This window comes from Lepidochelys kempii, chromosome 20 (genome assembly GCF_965140285.1).
Source record: "Lepidochelys kempii isolate rLepKem1 chromosome 20, rLepKem1.hap1, whole genome shotgun sequence".
Classification (NCBI taxonomy): Eukaryota; Metazoa; Chordata; order Testudines; family Cheloniidae; genus Lepidochelys; species Lepidochelys kempii.
The window spans coordinates 2,695,277-2,717,945 of record NC_136399.1 but is presented as its reverse complement, the minus strand read 5'-3'; the positions used below and the strand labels follow the sequence as shown (position 1 = coordinate 2,717,945).

Sequence of the window (22,669 nt, the reverse complement as noted above, 5' to 3'; positions counted from 1 at the left end):
GCCTGCGGTGTCTCCCGGGGAGTCTGTGGCGGAGCGCGGCATTGACCCCCAAGTCCCAGGCTAGTGCCCTATCGCTGGACGCTACTTCCCCTCTGCACTGTGGTGAAGTTGGGTGAGCAGCAAGCCTTGTCCCGCTGCTTAATGCGGCGAAGCACCAGGGCCCCTTTGACGCATGCAGCTGGCTTGACCGCTTCACTGGCACTGCTTCTTGACTTCGTTCCAGGTCACACCCCAGCCTTGGCTTGTGCCCCCAACAAGGACGTTGCAGACTGCCTGGCACTTATCCTCTCCACCATGAAGCCTTTTCCACCTAAAGACGCCATCAGCCCTTTCAGCTTCAACCTCCTCAAGAACTGCGGCATCGCGGCCAAGACGGCGGCCTGCGGGGCCCTGCCCAACGGCAGCACGTGCCCGTACACCAAGGACCGGCACAATGCTATCGGCTTAGACGGCTGTTACTCGGAGTAGCTTAAACTATGGGTATCTAATATCTTATTCTATTTATTTAGAAATTCTATAAATATAGGGCACTTTAAAGGAGAACAAGACTGAACAGGCCTTCACACAGGGCTTGGCCACCGACGTTAGAGCTTCCTCTTCTGCCTAGGCCCTCACTCAGATGCCAGCAGCTAATTGACTTAACGAGCAGTTGGCAAAGAGCCTTTCCCCTTCCCATGTTCAGTGCGGGCGAACCCCTCCTGGAGCGAGGGCTGGGGAAAGCGGCCCCATTGCATTAGTACAGCTGGTCCCAGGCAGGGGCCAGGGAATGTTTCGGGTTTTCTGAAAAAGGGACTTTCTGATTTCTAACTTCCTGTTTCAAGAGCTAACCTCTCCCCGTTGGGAAGCTCCTTAGGACAGCAGCAGGGCAGCCCTGCTTGGTTCTTCTGCAACGCACTCCTCCTGCTACCGCACCCGCAAGGGCCAGGGCTGCCGCTGGGCTTAGTCTCTTGGTGACCACTCAGCTCTGAGGAGGCAGTGATCAATCAGCCTTACAGGGCTGCTCATTGATAAGAGGGCTGCTCCGCCATTAGGAATTGGATTGCAAATTTCTTTCACCCAGTAGCTGGGAAGAACGTTTGGCCCCTCCCAGCCCTGAGGTTGGACTGACTTTGGAGCCAGTTTTGTTTCAAATCCTCCACCTGGAACTTCCCTTCCTGCCTGTCTAACCCTCCGCTTTCCTTTCAGTTCCCCTCCCGTGTTCCTGACGCGGCAGCATGCCGACTCTGTTCACTCTACAGTTGCACAGTCTAGCCAGAAAGCAGAAACTTGAACTTTGGAGGCGGAGGGGGGTCGGGAATTCGACAAGTGAGCGACCGCTGAGTGGTGGGCATTAGCACCTGGGCAAGTGCCACTGTAACTGCTCCTTCATCTGAATCGTTTTGTTTTCGTGCTCATCCTTCGATTCCAATAAGAACACTTGAATCCCGAACTACTGTACCCAGGATATTGAGATAACCTCTGGCAGCTCTCACTCCTTCATATGCAAAACGGGTGCTACTGTCCATCTGCCGCGGTCTGCTCTGAACCCCGCATTTGCACTGCTGGAATATTCCCTCCCCACACCAGGCACTTTAGGGATTTGAATTTTTTTTCTTCTTTTGGCAAAATGTTGGATCCTGAGAGGCGATTCCTTCTTAAGTTTTGTTCCTCTCCGTATTGCGCGCCATTCCCATGTGAGAGTCAGTCAGTCTGTTGCTTTTTAAACATTTATTTATAATGAAATGAGCTTTTACCTTTAAAAAAAAATAATAATCTTCTGAAAGTTTTAACCTTTTAAGGAAAAAAATGCACTTCAAAGTCCTTATTCACAACCCTAAGTCTGTATTTATTTTTCTAACGTGGCATCTTGGCAGGTTTTATTAGCGTGTATGTATGTGGGATTGGTGTGTTCATTTCAGTGTTGTTTTTTTTTTATTTTAAAAATCCTATTTATAATGCATGTTTTAAACATTCAAGAATGTGCACTACTTTTTTTTTAAAAAATTACTGTAACAGTATCGTGAAAAAAACAAAACAAAAACCCACAAAAAACCTTTCACCATATCGCAAGTCTGTTCGAAGCCAAAGACTGGGATGTAGCGATCAGAGCGGGTTGACAGGGCAAAAACATTCGATGTACGATCTTTTCCACTGATTCTCTTTCCTTTTGCAGCCTTGGGAGGTGGGGTAACATCCTGGTTCTCAGACAATAGTCAGTGACGTGTGCGCTCACTGAATGAAATATTTTGAGAACCAAGCCTTGGGTTGGGGCCGGGGGGACATCCAGGAAAGGGTCTCTCTCCTTTCCAATCTGCAGACCATCGGTGCTAGTCACTTTCTCTTCTTGGTCAGTAAGACTGTTACAGGAAATGGACAAGCCATAAGCTTTGGCTGCCCTGCCTAAAGTTACGTCTATTACAAAAGTCAGCATTTCTTGGATCAAAATTGTGTATTTTTAAAGGAAGGTGAATTCTGGTTTTCTTTTTGTTTTTTGGCCAGATGTTTACATGATGTGAAATGGGCATTGCATCGAATTGCTGTTTCCCTCAGGCGATAACAGCCCGCCCCTTTTCCAAAAGAGCGCCAAATAGGGAGCAGAGAGCTGGGCTGCTGGCCGGAGCTAGCGTGCTGGCAGCCGGCAGAGAGAGGTGCTTTATCCGGGCAGGAGCAGAGCATGGAATAGCGAGAAGCTCCATTGCGCCGTTAGTTTCTTTTACCAAAGTTTAACTCTTAGAACCAAAAGCCTTGGCCTTCGGGTGGTCAGTGCTGCTGCTTTTCATTTCACGGAAGGGTTTCACCCGGAGAGTAGCAAAGACTTGGGTGGCATTTCTGTTTGTTTTCCCTCCTCTTCTTTATCCTCACTGCAACCAGCTGAGCTTGGTCTCCCTTAGTGTTACCATCTAACGCTCCAGCTCAGCAAAACCCTTCAGACACGGGCTGCCAAGGGAACACTCAGTGTGTAGCCAAGTAGCCAGTTCTAGTCTTCAGAGAGGCGTATTATCCCCAGATGGGGAAGGAAGAAAAGGCAGAAAGCCAGCCTGTTTCCCTCAAGGCACTTCAATCAAACCTTCCTTGCTGGTGTGTCTGATAGTCTAGGAATCCAATGCACAAAAGCAGAGTGAGGATTTCTCTCCACGCACTGGATGCTGGCCCATTTTGTGAGGCATAAACAACTTGGGTTTTAGGCCACGGTGTAAGATGCTCTTGGCCAAGTAGCCTCCTGGCCTGTTTGAACCAGTCCTTCCTTCCCCTTCTAAACATGTTATGAAAGACTCCGTTCTTAGGTACGTTGCTGCAAGATCAAGTCTCTCCTCGCCTCCACCCTCCACACTAAAGTTCTCTACCTTGATAGCAAGTGTTACCTTTCTACACCGAATACCTCAGTTCGGAATCAAACCACACAAAACTTGAATGAAAGATCCTCTTGAAAGATCGTTTTCAGTATTCTGCAGAGGGAGAACTGGAAAAAGACTTGTTTACATTATTGTTGAGTTCGGGTACTTGCCTCTTGCAACGCTTTCTCTTTTCATTTTTAAAATACTGAATTCAGACACTGCCTATTTCTCAGCCTTCAAATAAGCCCCCTACGGGGCAGGAATATGGGTCCAAAGTCAAGATTTGTCCTTTTTTTTTTTCCTTCCCTTCAAGGGCAAATGCCCTTCTCCTGCTGTGCGACAGCAGGCCTGAGCATTCAGAAACATACAAGAGCACTACACTGAGAAATCTGTGCAGGTCTGGAAGCCCTGGCTTCCCTTATCTTTGTCCTTTTCCTGGGGGTTTGAAGGAACAGTGACAGAATTCCTGGGGTGAGGGACAGTGGCACATTTAGGACACGGGAGAATTCCAGGGTAGGGGCAGAATTCCTTTAACAGCTCAGTACTTTTGAGTGAAATCCTCGCCCTGTCGAAGTAAATGGGAAAGTGCCCATTGACTCCAAGGCTAGGGTTTCAGCCTCTTGTGGGTATGTGCGTCAGAGGGCAAGATGCCCGTACCTGCAGGCACTGAGATAATTTTAATGACATCTTGCTTTAATTTTAATTAAATATCACAGGGGGAGGATTTCAAAATCATTTCAAACAAGGGCAAGGGAATATTTTAGCATAGTGTTTGGGGTGTGCTTTTTTTTTAGTATAAGCTCTTTTTTTTTTTTTGTAATAGGAAAAAAAATGGCCTTTGGTTTGCCTTGTTTTCATGCTGTCATGCGTTACCTCTTCACGTGAGGTGGTAAAGACTAAACTCTGACAAGACAATCAATGTGATCTCTCTAAGGGCTTCAGCATTTCTTCTCTCAGCTGCATTGTACTTTTTAATTTAATTTTATTTGCTCTTAGTAAGTTTTTTTGGGATTATTTTTATTCCTCCCCTTGTGTCTTCTTTAAAAATAATGAAAGTAATAATAATAATAACAGAGTGGAAAACAATTCCAGCAGTGCATCCGTGGGCTGGGCATTTTGGGGGGGTGGAAGGGCGGGTTTGGGGACAGGGATGGGAAAGGGGCCGTTTCTACCGCAGGCGCCAGTCTTGTTCTCCTTTAACGCTGTAATGTATACATTTGACAGCACAGCTTGACAATTTAAGTAATAATCAAAGTGTTTGGTAATAATGCATTATTTTGCTAAACGAGATTTGTGATGGTTTCCCTAGTGCATTGTAAAGAGGGTCGGAGGGAAACTTCCGCTCATGGGCCCCCTCCCCCCAAAAAAAACGTTGTGTTTCTCGACACCTCATTTGCATCGGCATAAGCACGTTAAGTGTTTTGTGTATGGCGGTGGGGGGGCCTTATCTAAAAACTTCCTCTGCACAGATCTTTATGCCAAAGTCAGACCATTCCAGCTTATCGTTCTGTTCAGCTCCGTGCATAGATTTGGTGTAGAGTGACCCTTTTCAGCTCCCCCAGTGCCACTTAATTTTTGAAAACTAAACGGGTGTGGGATTGTCCCCTGCCCCTCCCAGAAAAGGAAGTTTCTCTCCACGCCCTTGCTTCACAGCACTTGCTTCAAGCACTTTTGTTAAAACCTGAGCGTCTGGTTTCTCTTTAGTGACCCAGGGGATAGAGAGCAGCGGGGGGAGGGGGAGCGAGAGATGAGTGTCTGGGGGGTTATATTTTAATGTTGAAAGTTTCCGTTTCTAGGGAATGAATGAACAAAGGGAAGTTGGGTTTTAAAAAAAAAAACAAAAAAAAAACAAAAAAAAACAGCACAAATGCATTTCAACTCAATAGATGTATTCGCACTGCCATTGTTAGACACGCTGCCCGACAGGCAGTTCAGCTGAGCCATATAACTGCGGACAAACACTGAATGTAACGGCCTTGAACCGGGCAGTCCTGGGAAGCTAGGAATTGGCTTTATTCTCGATGGGCACTTCCGTGAATTCAGAAATAACCTGATGAGGATGCCGTCGTCAGTTTTCTTTGGTTTCTGAGTCACAGCAGATTAGAGGCTTCTCCGTTGTTGTTGTTCTTCTTCTCCTCCCCCCCCCCCACCCCCCCGGTAAAGGTCTGATTTTCTCCCCCTTGTCCTACAAGGAGGGAGAGTGGGCACTCAGTCCCAGATCTAAGGCGGAGATGAATTCCAACTGAGCTGGCACATCCCAGCCGCTTTGAGATCTGGAGCTAATCAAAGTAGCACTAAAAGCAGAAACACGGCTCAGAAAGGGAACAAGTAAGCTTTATTTCCCAGGGCGTTTCGAGCGCTTAAGTGACTTCTGTATGGACAACGGACCTTTGTCAGTTTTCTGAGCGTAGAAGATAAGTATTTGTTAAAAAAATAAAAAGCAACCCTCTTTTTTTATTTTTGGTTAGGTGGGAGCAGCGGGGGTGGGGGAACAGCGCTGAGATCATCCCAGTCTCTTGTCCCACCCCATCCAAAAAAAAAAAAGAAAAAATCAACTTCCATCTCAAGATTTCCTCTTGCACTTCAACCCTAATTAGGAGGACTGTTTCCTCCTCACCAAAAGGCTCCATGCCACAGGGACCAGAAAGGGGGGGTGGAATTTGTATGATTTCCCCCCCCCAAACACACCCCCTCCACACCCCCAGTTGTGAATGTCTTTTCTGTTCCATTCACACTGTAAGCCCTGCTCTCACCTTTGCCTTCAATAAGAAACCAAAGGAAAAAACCCAACCCTCCATTTGAGATCACGGTCGTGAAAACGTGGACCGTTCGGGTTCGGGGGTTTGCAGCCGCAAAAAGCTGTTTGAACCTCTTCTCCTGACTGAACTCATCTGGGTTCAGCACCACTGGGGGTGTGTTGAAAATCAGAAACCGCTAGCAGGAACGTAAAAACTGGGCATATGTGGCGGGGAGGGGGAGGTGATGTAAAACTTTTCAGCTGAAGCAAGAGGGGGAGACAACAGGGAGGAAAGGAACTCTTTGAAATTTAGAATGATGGCTCCATTTGGATCATGAATATTTAGTCAAACTTAAAGTCCTTAAAGATACAATGTGAAACAAACCAACTAGAATCCAAAGGGAGCGGGTTGGGGGAATACACCTTTAAGGACTTTTAAGGCATCTGTAGCAAGCTCTCAGTGTCTTTACAATATCCTGTGTGTAAATGCTGCACCTCTGTATATTATGCACATAAAGCATTTCTTTGAATAAGATAGGACAGACCTCATCACCAGTCAGGTATAAACAACTCTTCCTCTTCTGTGTCTTGGTTTCCCAGCGCACGTGTGTGTGTCTGGGTGCGTGTGGGTGGGCGTGTGTGTTGTGCGTGCGTGTGCGTCTTTTCCAGTTCACTTCCAATGCAAAGGAGAAGGGCGGGGGGAAATAGCCTTACTAAATCCAATCTGAAATATTGTTCGTCAGCTTGAAACGAATTAAGCAAATGAGCCCCAGTGGCCACAGTGGTTTTAAGAATCAGTATGCAATTTCACCTGTGCTGGGCATTTATAAAGCACTTGATCAGAACCAAACTGTAACGCTCTGTCTGTTATATGGGTACAGACAGGAGCAGGAGGAGCTGGTTTAAGGCTACCATGCCAGCTTGCTTCCAATCTGTGCTCTCAGATCACTCACTCTGCACGGATAGATCAAATTGCAGTTTCTTTGGTGCTCTGCACTCGGTCTCTGTGGGGCCACAGTGTTTCTGGAATCCACGTTCAGTGGATGGGGGGCTTTCCTGGCACACTGCCTGCGTAGGCCGTCTGGGTGTGGTTAGCGGTGGTTGGCAGAGGCCCCCGGTACTCGTCCGGACACTGTAAAGGGGTGGGCTGTAGTGTTTCTTGTCTTCTTGTGCCTCGGGCTCCTTTCTCTTCCCGTGAGGTGCTACAAGACTATTCTAGCTCAAGGATGAAATCTCTGGTGGGGGTTGTTCATTGAGCGAAGGTAGCAAAAATGCTGCCAAGAGAGTGAAGCTGCTTAAAGTGGGAGAGAACAAGCTGTTTCTTGGGCTGCTTACAAAGGAGAGGTACCTTTAAATCCAGTTTACCTTCCCTGGCAGAGATGTCTCCTCTCCCCTTCCCAGGAGAGAGGCTGTTGTGTTCTGCTGCCTTAGCTCCTGGGAGGCAGGTGGACCTTTCAGAGGAGAGGTCCCATTTGAGATTGGCAAAGCTGGGCACCCTGACGTAAAGGTGTCGGGGGGAGTCTGGCAACCAAAGGGCTGGTGGCCCCTGCAGATCTTTGTGTTCTGCATGGAGCCGAGAGCAGCTCTTCCTTAGGAGCTGGTTTGAACTTCTCCCTGAGAACGGAATGGGTCCAGAAACCACCCCAGCCCTTCTGTCTCTTGCAGTGCGGGACCCGAGTGTGGACGTTTGACCAGTTTCCCTATCATCCTTTGAATGTTAGAGGAGAAAGCGGCTGCATCTCCTGGGTGCCAGTGTGTTCTCGGTTTCTGAGGCACCGCAGTCAGCCCCGCCGTACCTGGCTCTGTTTCTTTGCTAGACGGAGTCTCTGGATACACCACTAGCTTTTGGATTTTCAAGCCCTGTCACTGGGGCAAAGTGCTGGAGAAAACTCCCACGTACCACCCCCGCACCCATCTCTCCCTCCCACCAGAGGCACAACCCACAGCAGTGGAGAAGGGAGTTAGCCACGTGCCCCAAACCACTGTAGAAGTTTCGGCAGCTTTGCCTTTTGTGTCCTGTGTCTGAATTTGCACTACTGTGAAATCCGGCTTGTTCGGAAGAGAAGTGTCCCATAAAAGCAATACGCGACCTACGGTGATGCATGCAAGGAACGTTAGGAGATGGCGAAAAGAAAAAGCCCAGTTCTTCAGTTCGAGCATCCCTCTGGAGTGATACCATGCGCCTTATCCAATATTTGGGGGAAGGAAGGGGGGGGTCTGGGTCCCTTGGAACTGCCCCCTCACCCCATCCCCACGTGAGCGTTGCAGTTCTGGTGGGCAAGAGGGCATTCTAATGGAACCGGATTTCTGTTTCAAAATCTGTCTCCATTTCGAAAAGTCTTTTTCTTGTTGATCTACTTGAAGGTACTAACCAAAACGGCTGCTCTTTTCATTTTTAGCTTTTTGCTGGGGGCGGGGGAGTGTTTTGAAGTTGTTTGGAACTGTCAATTCCCTGGGTGTGTGGATGGGGTGGAGGTGAGGGAGGGTTCGGCTTTTCGGGGAGAACCATGGCCCGAAGCACAGCGGGCCCCGAACAAGGGCCTGCTGGCATTTGAATCTGACGACTTGCCCCCTCCTTGCTCTGTAGGATTCTCCCTCGCGCTCCTCTCCCCGCTCTCATTGTTTCTTTCTCCAGTTCGGAGACAGCAGGTGACATTATGCCGCGAGCCCCCGCTTGGCCCAAGGGTCTTTTCTTAAAACCGCATCCGGCAGCCCGAAAGTTCCAGGGATCTAGAACCTGCAAAACCTTTTTGCCACCACATGCCTTGCAGCACGGGCGAGGGTAGGGAAAGACAACCAGGTCAGTCTTCTATCGATAGAGAGGGCAGAACCCCTGTCTCTGGCCCCAACAGTCCAAGGTCGCTTTGAACTCTTGCTTTTTTTTTCTTTTTTTTTTTGGTTCATTATGGTTCACTGTGGATTTAAAATAAATGGATGGGGATGGGGAAGCCCTTCCCCCCGCAGGAGGTGGAAGGTTTTGGAGGGTATATGGAAAAATGGAGAGTGGAAATCTATAATGATTTTCCTTCTCTTTTAGCCTCCCACAAATAAAAGCAGGCGCCAAAGATAGACCAAAAACCACACCTGGATGTAAAGGGGTTTCTGGCAGATTGGGTTGAATAGTGGGATGGTCCCCCCAACACACACACATGAGATAGAGGGAACAGATTTTGCAGCCTGATCAACCAGTGTTCACCCTTTTGGGGTCCTAGCATTGCCTCTCAGCTCCCCCAAGTCATTGGCCTGAGGAAACATAGGGCTCTTTAACATCAGGGATTTGGGATGCATTGCTAACAGATCGGCTGCACAACTGGCTTTGCGACATGATTGCATCTGAATTTAGACGCTGCAGAAAACCAAAACCAACCCACAACTTTGGGATGCTTCTGAGGGGCAAATGTCCCTGAGAAGGTCCGTAGCCCCCAACCTGAAGGGCCCCTTCTCCCCCACGGTGCTTTTTTGCAGGGGCTGCAGTAGCGTAAGTGGTCTGTAGTCATGCCGTGTTTCCAAACACGCTGCTTTGCCATCCAAGGCGGTGCATTGAGTCAAACCTTGTCAGCCCTGGATTAAATGGCCAAGCTGATGCACGCTCGGCAGGTTTGCCGCTTATTTAGTGCAGCATCGGCAGCTCGCACTGGAACGCAGGGCCGTCACTGCCTACAGAAAGCGACCGTGTGCAGGTGGGCTTAATTGAAGCATAGTGTGTTAGGAGTCTGTAGCTGCTTTTTGTTGTCATGCATTAGAATAGTTGTATCGTGTAAATACAGGATTGAAAATTGCACTGAAAATAGCGATGTGCCAGCTTCTATCTCCCCTCCTTTGAGAATGTTTTTTATTTGGGTTTGGATTTTTTCTAAGTCTGTATCCTCCCTCCTCTTAAAACCAAAAATTAAAAGGCTCCTCTGTCCCTGGAGGATGTGTCAAGTGCTCCGTCTCTCTGTCCTGCGTCAGCTTAGCTTCCCACTCCGTCAGATCAGCACCTTCTCCATCACCCCCCACCCCCACCCCACGCTCAGCATGCTAGGGAAACTTCTGATTACCAGAACTGTTCTGGATGTTAGGGTTTGTCTCATCCCTACAGATTTATCAAGTTTCTATTTTATTTTTGGCCTTAGGGATCCTTATAGCTTTCTCCTGCTTCCTTCTTTAAGGAGGTATTTAAAAATCAAAGATGAAAGCCAGCAATATGTAGCAGTAATCTTGTTTCCTCCCAAGCTGCGTTCTCTCTTAGAGACGTCTTTAGCCATGCCACTAAATTCCTCTCTCCAGAAGAGCTGGTAGCAGCTAGATGGGCATCTATCCATTTGCTGTCCACATGGAATCAGAACCCAGTGTTTAGAGGGGCAGCGCCCACTTAAAAAGCATGCTTCTGTCCTTAACCTGCTGTCTTTGCTTGCTCTGTTCCAGAGTTTCACTCTGTGCCGAAAGTCGGTAGGAGGTCTTTGTGCTCCTTCAGTCAATTTCACCCATGATGACTAGAAGGCAGATTAGAAGAAGACTGTATTTCTCTCTTTGGTTCCAGTTGGTTGAGTCTGTTTGTGTGGAGGAGAGAAAAGCATTCTTTAAAGAGAGAAAATATGGTGGTCAGACCACAAAACCTGCCATGGGAGCTCAGGGGCAGCTGTGGGAGGAAACTCCTTGACATTTTTGGTTTGAAATTGACTAGATTTGTAGTCCACTCCTTGTTAATGGTACCGTTTCCCTGACATGCCTGCAGAGAAGGGGATTTTGTCAGAGAATCATGCTCTTATGAGTGACCTCTAGCAAGATTAACACCGCTCTGCAAAGCTGTTCCTGTAAACTTGCCTGAGAAACCTCTAACATGGCTAGCACTGGGTTTGACACCAGGCTTTGCTGTGTGACTGGGGAAAGGACAGAGAGTTGAGGGGTGTGTTTTGTTTACAAGACTCCAACTTTGCTATTTAGCAGGGGTAACCGAATGCCCTGGATCCTCCAATCCATCTGCTTGAAGATTGGAATCCATGCCCCATGCGCATCTTGCCAGTAACTTGCTTAGGTATAAAGTAAGATTCCAGATCAAAGCACTTTCAAGACCTCTCTTTAAATCAAGCGGTTAGTTTTTTGCTATCCTTTTCTTCCTTTTGTACCTGCTTGGAGAGGAGAGTTTTAAAGTTTACGATCATTGTCTGTCTGCTTAGGAAAAATGAATTACACCCCCGTCTCCCGTTGGGTTTGTTGATCTCTAGCGACCTACCTTCAGAATTCCTGCTTTTGGACCTGTTCAGTCTTGACAATCTCTGTGTATTTTCCTGTCCCGTGTGTCCCTCCCCCACCCCGACCCAAAAATCTTGCCTTGTAGCCTCAGTATTAGTTAAATAACCCTCTGGCCAGCCCCTGGCCCCTTTCCCTGCTTGCTGCACTGTAGCTGCTCTGTTGCAGGCCTGTTAGGAACTGGATTTTTAAGGAATTCTCCAAGCTTGGTTGCTGTAGTTGCTCCTGCTAAATAAGTGAATCTGAAAACAGGGAAGAGAAATGGGAGTAACTTTATTTCCTTATGTTCTGTTTGTCGCAGATGTGCCAAACTGGGGAGGGGAGGGGGCGGCCTACCAGAACTGTCTCCTCCAGCGTCTCTCTCGCTAAAGCAATAGTCATCGGACGAGCCTTGCGGGTTCTTCGGTCCGCGCGCTACTTGGGGCAGCAGTGGGGGATTCATGAAAGTGCAGGTGCTGGCTGGGGATTTGGGTGGAGAGGAAGGCAGGCTGGGAAGGAAGATCCTGCCTGCCTCCCGGTTGGAATTGCGGTCGGAACTGTAACGTTCATTGTAGAACTCGGATAATTTCAGTCCCAATTCCCTCAGCCTTCACTGCTGGAGTCTCCTGTCTCTTACCAGCCCCTTCAGGGCGTGCTGAAACCAAGATGAATACAATACGCATCACTCTCCGGATGCCCTCCGACAATACCCCCCTGTGGTGTGTGACTGCATGCACAGTGTTTAGGTGTGTTGTTTATGTCCTGTAACAAACGCGTCGTGTGCATCCGTTTCCTAGAATGTGCTGTCGTGTGAGATGCATGACTTGCCTGTCCATCGCCGGGGTGGATCTGCACTCCCCAGGCCCCTCTCTCTCTGCCGACACACCTCATGTCCTAGAGCAGAAACGTGGCATCTCCCTAGAGCCATTTCTCATTCCTCTCCCCTTCCCTGGCAGTTGTTGTCCGTGGATGTTTAGACCCGTGCTCAGTGAGTTTCTAGTCAATACAGTTTGATTAATATGGACAGCCGGGGGATTTTTTTCCCCCAAATTTTGCCCACAGGCAGCATCGGCATGAGCTGATTGCCACCATGGTTGCCTTTAACGCGAGAGGTGCATCCTGCGTCAATTGAGTTTCTGCCTTTAGGGGGTCAGGGTAACATGGAGGATGGTGCTTTTAACACGTCCTGACTTTGACTGGCTTAGTGCAGCTGGGAGAGAACTCATCCTTACACCCTGGACCCCGGACTTGCTTTGCCTCCGCTTCTCCTGTCGTGGCCCCGAAGTCAGCAAGTCGTGCTCCGGGGGAGCCGTTCAGGAGCCGGTTCACTGGCAGGTGATCTTGCGTGCTGTTTGAAGATGCGTGTTCCAGACCCAAAGTTGTTCTGGGCTTCAGGGAGCAAATTCACCTAGAGGGCAAGAGGCGGCTCCAGCCCCCAGCGGGGACAAAGACAGCGCTGACTGAAATTGACTTGCCGACTTCTTGACCCATAAGTGCCGCATGTGGGAGATGAGGCACCAAGGGTTTCCGCAGCGTGTGTGGACGAGGCAGAAGCAGGGAGGCGGGAGCAGGTGTCTCAGCCCAGGTCAGTAGATCGGCGTGGCTTTGCGGTGTTGCAGCAGCATCGTGCAGGCTTCTTGTGTTTACAGGCAGGGGCAAATCCATTTCGTACTGGGCTGGCTGAGCAGGCAGGGGGGTGTCACCTCAGACGCTAAGCTCCCCTCTGCAGTCTGAAGGAGGCCAGGGGAGCCAGCACCCACGGGACCTACTGGCAATAGGCTGAAAGCAGCCCTGTGATTTCTAGCAGCATGTGTGTTCCATTCCAGTTTCGGGGCTTGTTGGCTGCGGTGGGGTTTGGGGGACTCAGCGCTTTGAGATTTCAGGCTTGGGGGTGTTTTTCCTGGCCTCTTTCACACTCGTGTTCTTGTGGTTTCCATTTCCGGCTACACAGATGCCAGAGCGCTGGGCCGACCCAGCTGGAAGATCCACCTGGGGAGCTCTGAGGAGAGGGTTATTCATTGTGGGGGGGCGCTTACAGCTCCCCTTTAACCCTCCCCCCCAGAGGAGTTAGCTCAGCACTCCCCCCAAATTGAGAGTACCAGGAGGGGCTCCCTACCTGGCCCCCAGAAGCTGGCTCGCCCTGAGTGTGTGCACTTTAAACCGGTGTCCCCAGCGTGAGTGAGCGTAGGGCAGATGCTTGGATGTGTTTTCCCCCCCAAGCATTTTCAGTTCAGTCAGGTAAATTTGGGACCTGTCTGAACTGGACCGGAGCTAGAACTTAGCAAGTGGGAACCCGGTCAGTCACTGCGGAGGGATTGGGGTGTGTTTGTGTGAGGTGGCTGCATTGTGTGTGAATTTTACGTCATCAGGGGCGGGGGCATTGTGTGTTTGAGATGGTTGGAAATACAAAAAAGCTTTTTAATTTTAGACTTCACTGCACTGTTCACACCTACCTCTTGCAATAAACAGAATGGCTCACGGATGTGTAGAATGCTTTCTTGCCTCTGAAATCCCACCCCCCCAGATCCTAGGGCTGACAAATTCCTGACATGCCAAGCAGCTGGCTGCGTTGCTGGGGCAGGGCAGATCCAGCCAAAGAGCTGGGGGGGGAAATTTCCACCAAGAACTTTCTCCTTTGCCACAGCCCCCCTGCGTCACGTTACCGTTCCTGGAAAGCACTGACACCCACCGGTGCTGGGGTTTGCGGTGGCCTCTGCTCGATTGATCTGTTTGCTTATTGTATTTAACAGCTGCTGGGTTTGGGTTTGAAATAAAAGGGACTTTTTGTTCCCTGGAATTTTTCCCCTTCAGAGCACTGAATCTGGAACCTGCCGAGCAAAACCCAGTGTGTGGTGGTGATGTTGTTCCTAATAGACAGGGGCCTTAATTGGAGGTCACGTTGCAGGGCAACTTAGTTGGAACACCTTTTAACTTCAGCAGGTAGGGGAGAGGCGAGTGCGTGAACTATAGATGTCTGAGACGCTAGAGTATTCCCACGGGAGCGCTCTGTGAAACACGCTGCAGCCGTCTTCTCCCCCCTGCAATATCAGCAGAGGGCAGGTATATGGGCAAGTCCTGGACCAATCTTTGGAAGAGACTCCAACTGTATTTCTTCCCCCCCAGTCCCCTGAACCAGTTCATTCTTCCTTCCTCCGCTGGTTTAAAGCACAAAACCTGCCCTTCGTGTTGACGGGTGGGCGGGCGGAGTATCAGGACAGCTCTGCTTTCCTAGCAGAGGTGCACGGGACCCTGCGGGGACGTGGTGTGAAACACAGCAGAGTTTTGATGTGCAATTAAAATTTAAAAAGAAAAAAAGTGTGAAACCCTCTCCTAGGTACCCCCACACGCAGCCCATGGGCGAGAGGCTGCAGGTGCCTGGCTTGGCAAGATTTGAGCCACGCCGGTTTCATCTTAGCACCTGGTTTCTCTCCCCTCCCATACAACCTGGCACCCAGGGGGGTGCCAAAATCAAGTCCTGACCAACAAAGCACTTGTCTCTGTGGAGGAAATTTAAAAAAAAAAAAAAAATCCTATTCTTCAAGGGAAACCCAAAGCTGTTAAACTCCCTCGTGGGGCTGTGAAATTAAATAAGGAAACAAACCAAGAAGCCATCCATCCCCACAGCATGAATGCCACTCGTTTGCCTTGTTCCCACTCCCACGTGCAAGCCTAGTGACCGGTTCCTTTTTGTCTGAGATGTTCCATGTATGTATTTTGAAAAATCCTGCATCAGTTGGGGGAGGTGGGGGACGGACTAAAACTAAAAAAATAAAAGCATTCAGACTTGATCTATTTTATACAGTGTATGCTGCAACTAAGTCCTGTTCTTCATATTGTGGCTTTGAATCAATTATGTTTATTAAAATGCCATGGCTTCTACTCCTTCTCCCGTTCTCCTTTCCCACCGCCTGCCCCTGGGGGTTAGCGCCGTTGGGATCGGGCCCAGGGGGGGTGGGGGGAGTCTGGCTCTCCTGCTGTGCTTTTCAGCGGTAGATTAGATCTCAAAGCAGGGCAGAATCATCATGTCTGTTTTACAGATGGGGAAACTGAGGCACGAGGGTGGGTGAGTTGCCCAGGTTCACCCAGCAAGTCAGTGGCAGAGCTGGGAACAGAACTCCTGCCCCCCCAGTCCAATGACACTGGATTTAGTCCTTACAGAAGCTGTTGGCAGAGGCTAGGCGGGGAAACTGGTCTGCCACTGTAACTCTCAGCAGAATCTAACCCCGGGCAGGACCAGAGCTTCAATGGGCAGGCGCGGGGGCGGCTTCTTGTTCCATTCGGTTAAACCGTTAGCTGCCCAGCGGATTTCGGAGGCTCCTTCCCAGGCAGTGGAGCGGAAGGAGTGAGGAGCGCTGCTGCTTGTCCCTGGACGATGGTGAAGGTAAGAGTTCCCATGTCCGCTCCCTCGAAGAACGTCTCCTCCCGGCGATGAACACACGCTTTGCGTGGGGCACGGGGCTGTGGCCTCCCAGCGGACTCCAGCGCTTTCCCCATCTCAAAAATGCTCAGTTCTGCCCCCTTTAGCGACGTCTCCTGTACCCCACCCCCAAATCGGCTGCTTTTTCTTCTCCAAAACGCTGAGACTTGCTCAGGTCGCTTGGAGGCTAGGTGGCTTGAGGGCCGCTGGGCTGTTTTCAGCCTGCTCTTGTGCACTCGATGTCCCGAAACGTTGGGCAGATGCTGAGAATCTGAACGGAAGTGTCCTGACGGAGGGTGGATTTTGGAAAGGGGGGGTAGGGGACTGTGCTGGCCACATGCTCTCCTCCCTGTACTGAACAGCAAAATGCTGCCCCTCACCCGCACTAGTCAGCCCAGGGCCCCACCGAGTTACAACCCGTGCTTGCTCCCGGGAGACGTGGAGCAGAGTGGGGGGCTGCCCCGGGTGTCATGCACCTGCCGTCAGCAGGAAAAGCGTCCAGAGGTCCTAATTCTCTGCGAAGCAGCCAACAGCCATGGGGCAGGGGGTGCCCGTGACCTCGGCCCTGTCCCACCCGAGTTTGGCAAGCAGTGCGGGTGCCCCCAGGTTACAGATCCACACGGAAGCTCATCTGCCCTTCGAAGAGGGCGATGCACATCATGATAGCGGCTCCCAGAAGAAAGCCCAGGTTCTGGAGGGCGAAATACGTCACAGACCCCTGCGGGCTCCCGCCGGAGCTTTGCCGCAGCATCTCGGGCAGCTGCAGGGGAAACGGAGAAGCCTGTGATCCGGCGATACGGGAAAGGACAGACGTCCCGCACAGGGAGGGGGTAACTCCAGAGCCCTGGGCATTCCCATGCCAGGCGTGGACTCGCTCAGCCTGCCCACTGGCTAGCCAGTCGAGGCGCCGGTGCTACCGGCTGCCCGGGGAGCCTAAAGCGGCTGTTCAAGGCAGAGAGGGGCCCTGGACATGGGCGAGGGGGGTGGCCCTAGGATTGCACTTGGGGGGAGCTGTTCTCTGGATGCAGGAAAACCCGTTCAGAGCGTTCCCACTGGGAGCAACCGGCGCCTGCCCCACACTCATTCCTAGGAATGATTTGTGCCCCCGAGCGGCAGGCAAGGGACAGGACCCCGTGGCATCAGGGGCTGGGCAAACCCAGAGCCAAAACACCCCCTGCGCCAAAGAGCTGCCGATCCAAGTGCGAGACGAGGCACCACTGGGCAAAGGGGCCATGCGGTGCCCGGCCTCCAGCAGCCTTGCTGGGTTGGCACCGGGATCCATGGCAAAGCCCAGCCAAGCTGCAGCAGCCCGTGACCGGCACAGGGCCTGGCCAGGCTGTACCAAAGCCAGGCCCCCCCCTTACCATGTCCACCAGCGCCACGTAGAGAAAGATGCCCGCTGTGATGGAGAAGATCCAGGGGGTGATGGACGAGGCACCCTGGCTGAGGGCCGTGCCCATCGCCATGCCCAGATACGCCAGCGAGGCCGACATGAGGTTGGAGAGAAGCACCCTCTTGACTGGCAGGCCAGCCTGGAGCAGCAAGGCGAAGTCACCTACAGGAGCGAGGGAAGCGGCAGGTGAGAACATGTGGGATGCCAGGCGGCTGGGGCCCGCCCTGCCCGGGGACTTACCCAGCTCGTGGGGCAGCTCGTGGCAGAAGACGGCCAGGGCGGTGCTCAACCCACTGGAGACACCCTCGGAAAACGCAGCCCCTGCGGGGAAAGAGAAGCCCATTGGCACCCAGGAAACCGGGGCCCCGGCCCCGGGGCAGCTCCTGTCCCCCGCCCCCTTACCGATGGCCAGCCCGTCCGTCAAGTTGTGTATCCCGTCGCCCAGGATCACCATCCAGGCGATGTCGGCTGCGCCAGCCGCCGGGCCATGCGAGTGTCCCTGGTGGCTCAGCTCCGCCGTCGGTCCGTCCGCGCCCAGCGCGGGCTGCCTCGCCCCCTCCTCTCCCCAGACAGGGCTGTCGCTGTGCGGCCCCGGGGCTGTCAGACGCCGCAATTCGGCTTCGGTGCCTTCGGAAGAGCAGCCGCAGGCTGGTAGCAGCCCTGAGCCGGCGGGGGGCCGGGGCTGGGGACCAGGCTGCCGGGAAGACTCACCCGCTCCGGGCCGTGGGCTGAGAGTGCCGGACGGGGGAGGTCGGGCGGCCCCGACAGCTGCCCCTGTGCTGGCCTCTCCCAGCAGGGGGCGCTGTGGGGAGCGGGGCAGGAGCGCTGGCTGGGGCGGGGGGGGCAGCTTCTGGCTTCCCCAGCCTCAGGGCAGGGGGCAGGAGCGAGGGCCAGCGCCAGGCTCACCTGGGGAAGGAGCCGACGCCCGCAGGGTCAAGCTGCGGCTCCCGGCTGCATCCAGCGAGGGGCTCCTGGGGCTCCTTCCCGTGGCGCGGCTCTGGGTGGGGGGGGCAGAAACCAACGGTGAGAACTGAGAGCCACCCGCGGGGCCGGGGCCGGGCTGGCTCGGGGCATCGTGGCCACTGGGGGTGGGAAAGCCCCGGGCTGGGCCCCACCCGCATTATCCTAGACAGGTGCAAACCAAGCGCTCCTAGGACGGGTGGCACCTTCGATATGGACAGATGGGCTCTGTAGGAACGGCCAGGGAGCCGGGACCTGCATGGGCCCAGGGAGCCGGGACACGGGGCTGGACGGACCCGAGGCCAGGCCCAGGGAGCCGGGACACGGGGCTGGACGGACCCGACGCCGGGATGCTGCAGCAGCAGGACCCAGGATGTGCCGTCACCCCGTAGCCACTCTGGCCAGGCAGAGCCACCAAACCCCCCGGCCCCCTGACCTCCACAGGGCCGGGGCCAGGACCCCGGGCGCTCCAGCTCTGGTGAACTCTGCAGCCCCAGGTGGCGTCGGGGCCCGTCTGGAAGCCAGCAGCCTGGGGGCCCCGGGCATTGCCCCAGGCCGCTGACGGGAAGGGGTCCCCTGCCATCCTGCCCCCCTCCAGCCCCCTACCCTGGGCGGGCTCCCGGCCGGCCCAGGCGGCTCTTACCGGCTGCCTCCGTCTCTGCTTCAGCGTGCCCAGGAGGTGCTCGATGAGGAACAAGAGGTAAATGCCCCCCAGGACCGACAGCCCCTTCAGCACCGAGGCCTGGTGCTCCAGTGGCGTCTCCTGGCGCCTCCCTTGGGCCTAAAGGCAGGAGGAGGGAGGGGAGCCGGGGGTCCCTCTCAGGGGCTCCCAGCGCTGGGGGGGCAGGGAGGAATGGGGGGATTCAAGGGGGGCGCTGGCAGGCCCAGGTGCCGGGCTGGGCTGGGTGGGGGGCCGCTGGGCGCTCTGGCTGCGGCGCGGATGCGCCCCGGGATGGATCTGCAGCAGACCGCGGCCCCCTCGCCCCGGGCCTCCCAGCTCGGGCGCTGGGGGGCCCGGCGAGCCCCTACTTACATGCGGCCACAGGTGAAGCAGGGCGTCCCCGCACAGCGTCCCCACGGCCAGCGCCACCAGGAAGGCCAGCAGGAGGCGGCCGCAGGCGCCGCCGAGCCAGGGCACCAGCAGGAGGGCCAGCGCCGAGGGCAGGCTGCTCAGCGTGATGGCCAGGAAGCCCCAGCCCAGAACTGCAAGAGGAAGCAGGGTGAGGTGGCTGGGGGCACCCTGGGCTCTATTCCTCCCCCCCCCCCCGGCCCGCCCAGACACCCTGGGGGGTTGGCAAAGCCGTAGGGCAGGAAAATCCCTCGGCAGAAGGAGAGGCTGCGGGCCGCGCTCGTCATCGCCCCGCTCTGTGCCTCAGTTTCCCCCTCGGGGTGGGGGGGCGGCCCCTTCCCAAGGCTCTGGGGAATAGTGGTGCAGGGCAGAGCCCCCCCGCTGGCCCAGGGCTGGGCTGGGGGAGGGTGGTACCTGGCCACAGCGCCCGCCCCAGGGGCTCCGGCGCCAGCGGGTCGTAGTGCCGGATGCAGACCCGGCTGTCGATCTGGTAGAGCAGCGCCGGGCACAGCAGCGCGAACTGCTCGGGCGTGATCTTGGAGGCGGAGTTCAGCCCGAAATTCACCAGCAGCTGCGTCACGTTGAGACACTGGGGGGGGGGAGGACAGCGCGGGTGAGCGAGGCCCCCCCGGGGAAGGGGCGTGCCCCACCGGCCCTCCCAAGCCCCGGACGGCTGGAGCGCAGGGGCTGCCGAGTGACTCGCGGAGGCCCCTGGGGTCTGTTCCGGGCGCTGGGGGGCCAGGACTCCTGGGTTCCGTTCCCGGGGCTGGGGCGCATGGGGTCTAGTGGTTAGAGCTGGTCAGCACTGAAGCCCCCCACCCCACTGGCTGAGGATGTCTGCCCCCCACTTCAGAGCCCCTCCCCTTTAGACCCCAGAGGTGGAGCCCCCCCTCACATCCTCGTGCAGGTGGTCCGTGACGGAGTGGTCCAGGGCCAGCACCCTCTCCAGGAGGGTGAGATGGGGCAGGGCTGGGGGGGCCTGGACAGGGTCTCTTCGGCTCCCAGGGTGCCCTGGGGCGCAGGTGGTGCTGGGCCCTTCTGTGTCCAAGGGCGGGCGGGTGCCCCCGGAGGCAGCTGGCGGCTGGGGCGGCGGGTCAGCCTGGGGCGGCCGGACCGTCTCTGGCTGGTTCCTTCCCGGGGATCCCGGCCTGAAAGAAAGGAACAAAAACGAATTCCCAGTTCCCAGCTGCAGCCCGGGGGCCGGGAGGGGATGGCTGGGAATGACGGGCAGCGGCAGGACTGGAGTATCAAGGGGCCGCGGGCCGGGAGTGAGGGGCACCGGCGGGGCTGGGAAAGGGGGGAGCCCAGGGCTGGGCGCTCAGGGGGCCGCGGGCCGGGAGCGAGGGGCACGGCGGGGCTGGGGGGAGCCCAGGGCTGGGAGCGCAGGGGGCCGCGGGCCGGGAGCGAGGGGCGCGGCGGGGCTGGGTGGGCTGGTTGGGGGGAGCCCAGGGCTGGGCGCGCAGGGGGCCGCGGGTCGGGAGTGAGGGGCACGGCGGGGCTGGGGGGCGGGAGCCCAGGGCTGGGAGCACAGGGGGCCGCGGGCCGGGAGTGAGGGGCACCGGCGGGGTTGGGGGGGCAGAGCCCAGGGCTGGGCGCGCAGGGGGCCGCGGGCCGGGAGCGAGGGGCGCGGCGGGGCTGGGTTGGGGGGAGCCCAGGGCTGGGCGCGCAGGGGGCCGCGGGCCGGGAGCGAGGGGTGCGGCGGGGCTGGGTTGGGGGGAGCCCTGGGCTGGGAGCTCAGGGGGCCGCGGGCCGGGAGTGAGGGGCGCTGGGGGGGCAGAGCCCAGGGCTGGGCGCGCAGGGGGCCGCGGGCCGGGAGTGAGGGGCGCTGGGGGGGCAGAGCCCTGGGCTGGGAGCTCAGGGGGCCGCGGGTCGGGAGCGAGGGGCGCGGCGGGGCTGCGGGGCCGGGCGGGTACCTGGAGGGGCCGTTCTCTCCCTGCAGCCCGGGGCCCAGGCTGGGCGGCTCCGCCCCGGCGTGCTCCAGGGCCGACTGGCGGCGCTGCTCGCCCTGCGGCTCCAGGACGTCCAGGTGGGCGACGTGCCCGTGGCCCCGCGCCTCGCGCTCCGGGGTCTCCACCACCTGCACCCGGCCCAGCCCCAGGCTCCGCAGCAGGCGGGTGAGGCCGTGGAAGGCCAAGGTGCCGTTCTCCCCGTACAGCCCGAAGAGCTGCTGGAGGTAATAGCCCTGCTCCTGCTCCGCCTCCCCCAGCGGGGCCGGCGCCGAGGCGGGCAGGCCGGGCGAGGGGGCGGCGGGCAGCGGGGGGCCGCAGCCGCCCGGCAGCAGGAGGGCGGCGACCCAGAGTCCGGCCAGCAGCAGCAGCCGCGGCTTCCTCCGGTCCATCGGCGGGGTGAGCCTGGCGCCGAGCGGGCCGGGGAGGGGCCGTCAGCTGGGGTCGCACCTGGCCAGGTGGGCTGGCTGGCTGGCTGGGGCGCCCCCTCGTGGGAGATCTGCTGGCGGGGGGGGGGACCAAATCAAGACAAAGAAACCCTAAGGCAGGTGCCCGCCCGCCCGCCCGCGGGCCCGTTAAAGACACAGTCAAATAACGCCCCGCTCGCAACGCTCGCCCGCCCGTCAACGCCCCCGCCTCTCCAGCCGCCCCGCTCAGAACTGGGGGCGTGGAGGGGGCCGGACTGCCCGGCTCCTGGGGGGAGAGACTGTGGGAGCCGGACAGTCAACGCCTTGTCTGCCTGAGGTAGCGGGGCCCAGGAGAGTGGGGCTCTGGCCTGCTGGGTGACAGCGGGCAGGTCCCGCCCTCGTTCCGTGCCTCAGTTTCCCCTCCCGCGCTTTGCCTAGGGAGCTGCTTGGGGCAGCGACTCGCTCTCCCCCTGCGTCCGGGCCCGGGCTGCGGTTGTAGACATAAGGCCTGGGGTCAGCAGCGTTTCTGGAGCTACCGCGGCCCACCAGGGGAAGGCGTCGTGCAGAAGCTTGTGCCCGTGTAAAGGGGCCTTGGACCAGTACCGCGTGTTACGCTCCCCAGTGAGAGAACGGCAGCTCCACTGGGGGGGGGTCGCTGCTTTAACTGGACTGGGAGAGTCGAACCCGCCCCGCGGGGAGTGAGCCCCGGACTCCAGCTGGGGAAACTGAGGAAGGGACCTGGGCCGCCGCCGCTCCCTCCAAGATGAGGGTCCCAGGGGGTCTCTAAACAGCGGACACGGTGCCAGGGAAAGGGGGAATCCGCCCTGGAACCAGCCTCGGCCAAAACCCAGCTGCTGCTTGCGGGGTCTGTCCTCGGGCGGGGCCGCTGGTTACCGGGGCAGGCTCTTCCCTCGCCCGGCTCGCAGCGAGGACCGGCCCGCGGGAGCGCTCACAGCTGGGCTGGGGGTTTGAAGCGGGCATGAGGAGCCTGCGCGCTGGCGGAGTTAAACGCCGGGTCAGAGCGCCTGGATCCGAGGGGGCCCAGCTGTGCGTCTCCCCGCACACGTGTCGCTCCCTCTGCCCCCACCCGCGCTGGGACTCGAGCCCCTCAAAAGCTGGCCCCGCTGCCGTGCGCCGCTGGACCGAGGGGCCGACGAGTCAGGGAGCTGCCCCTTGCCCCGAAGGGAACCCAGCGCCGGGCCTGCGGAACTCACC

The 22,669-nt window shown here is 56.3% G+C and overlaps 2 protein-coding genes across 4 annotated transcripts in view; one reads left to right on the top strand and one right to left on the bottom strand.

The window, feature by feature from the left end:
- ANKRD52 (ankyrin repeat domain 52) overlaps positions 1-15,141 on the top strand; it is a 53,948-nt gene extending 38,807 nt beyond the window's left edge. The window contains exons 28-29 of one of the 3 annotated variants that reach the window (XM_078849592.1): positions 224-480; positions 1,186-15,141. In XM_078849592.1, coding sequence (XP_078705718.1) covers positions 224-468 — 245 coding nt within the window. In that variant the 3' untranslated portion in view covers positions 469-480; positions 1,186-15,141. Of the gene's footprint in view, positions 1-223 lie in introns of all 3 variants that reach the window. The other 2 variants (XM_078849591.1, XM_078849593.1) reach the window with 2 other exon arrangements.
- SLC39A5 (solute carrier family 39 member 5) lies at positions 15,096-21,616 on the bottom strand. Its single transcript, XM_073318183.1, has 10 exons — positions 21,015-21,616; positions 19,997-20,249; positions 19,516-19,690; positions 19,066-19,235; positions 18,676-18,813; positions 17,979-18,069; positions 17,475-17,699; positions 17,313-17,393; positions 17,044-17,234; positions 15,096-16,439 (listed from the first exon to the last, which is right to left on the bottom strand). The coding sequence occupies exons 1-10, from the start codon at positions 21,437-21,439 to the stop codon at positions 16,287-16,289; spliced, it is 1,902 nt and encodes a 633-aa protein (XP_073174284.1). The 5' UTR covers positions 21,440-21,616; the 3' UTR covers positions 15,096-16,286.
- Positions 21,617-22,669: the final 1,053 nt, after the last annotated feature.

What these genes read in the sequence shown, in the direction of transcription:
- SLC39A5 (XM_073318183.1), bottom strand. Translation starts at nt 21,439, where the DNA reads ATGGACCGGAGGAAGCCGCGGCTGCTGCTGCTGGCCGGACTCTGGGTC. An exon ending in GGAGAGAACGGCCCCTCCAG is followed by an intron (nt 20,250 to 21,014) that starts GTACCCGCCCGG and finishes CCTTTCTTTCAG; the next exon opens with GCCGGGATCCCCGGGAAGGA. An exon ending in CGAGCTGCCCCACGAGCTGG is followed by an intron (nt 17,235 to 17,312) that starts GTAAGTCCCCGG and finishes TCGCTCCTGTAG; the next exon opens with GTGACTTCGCCTTGCTGCTC.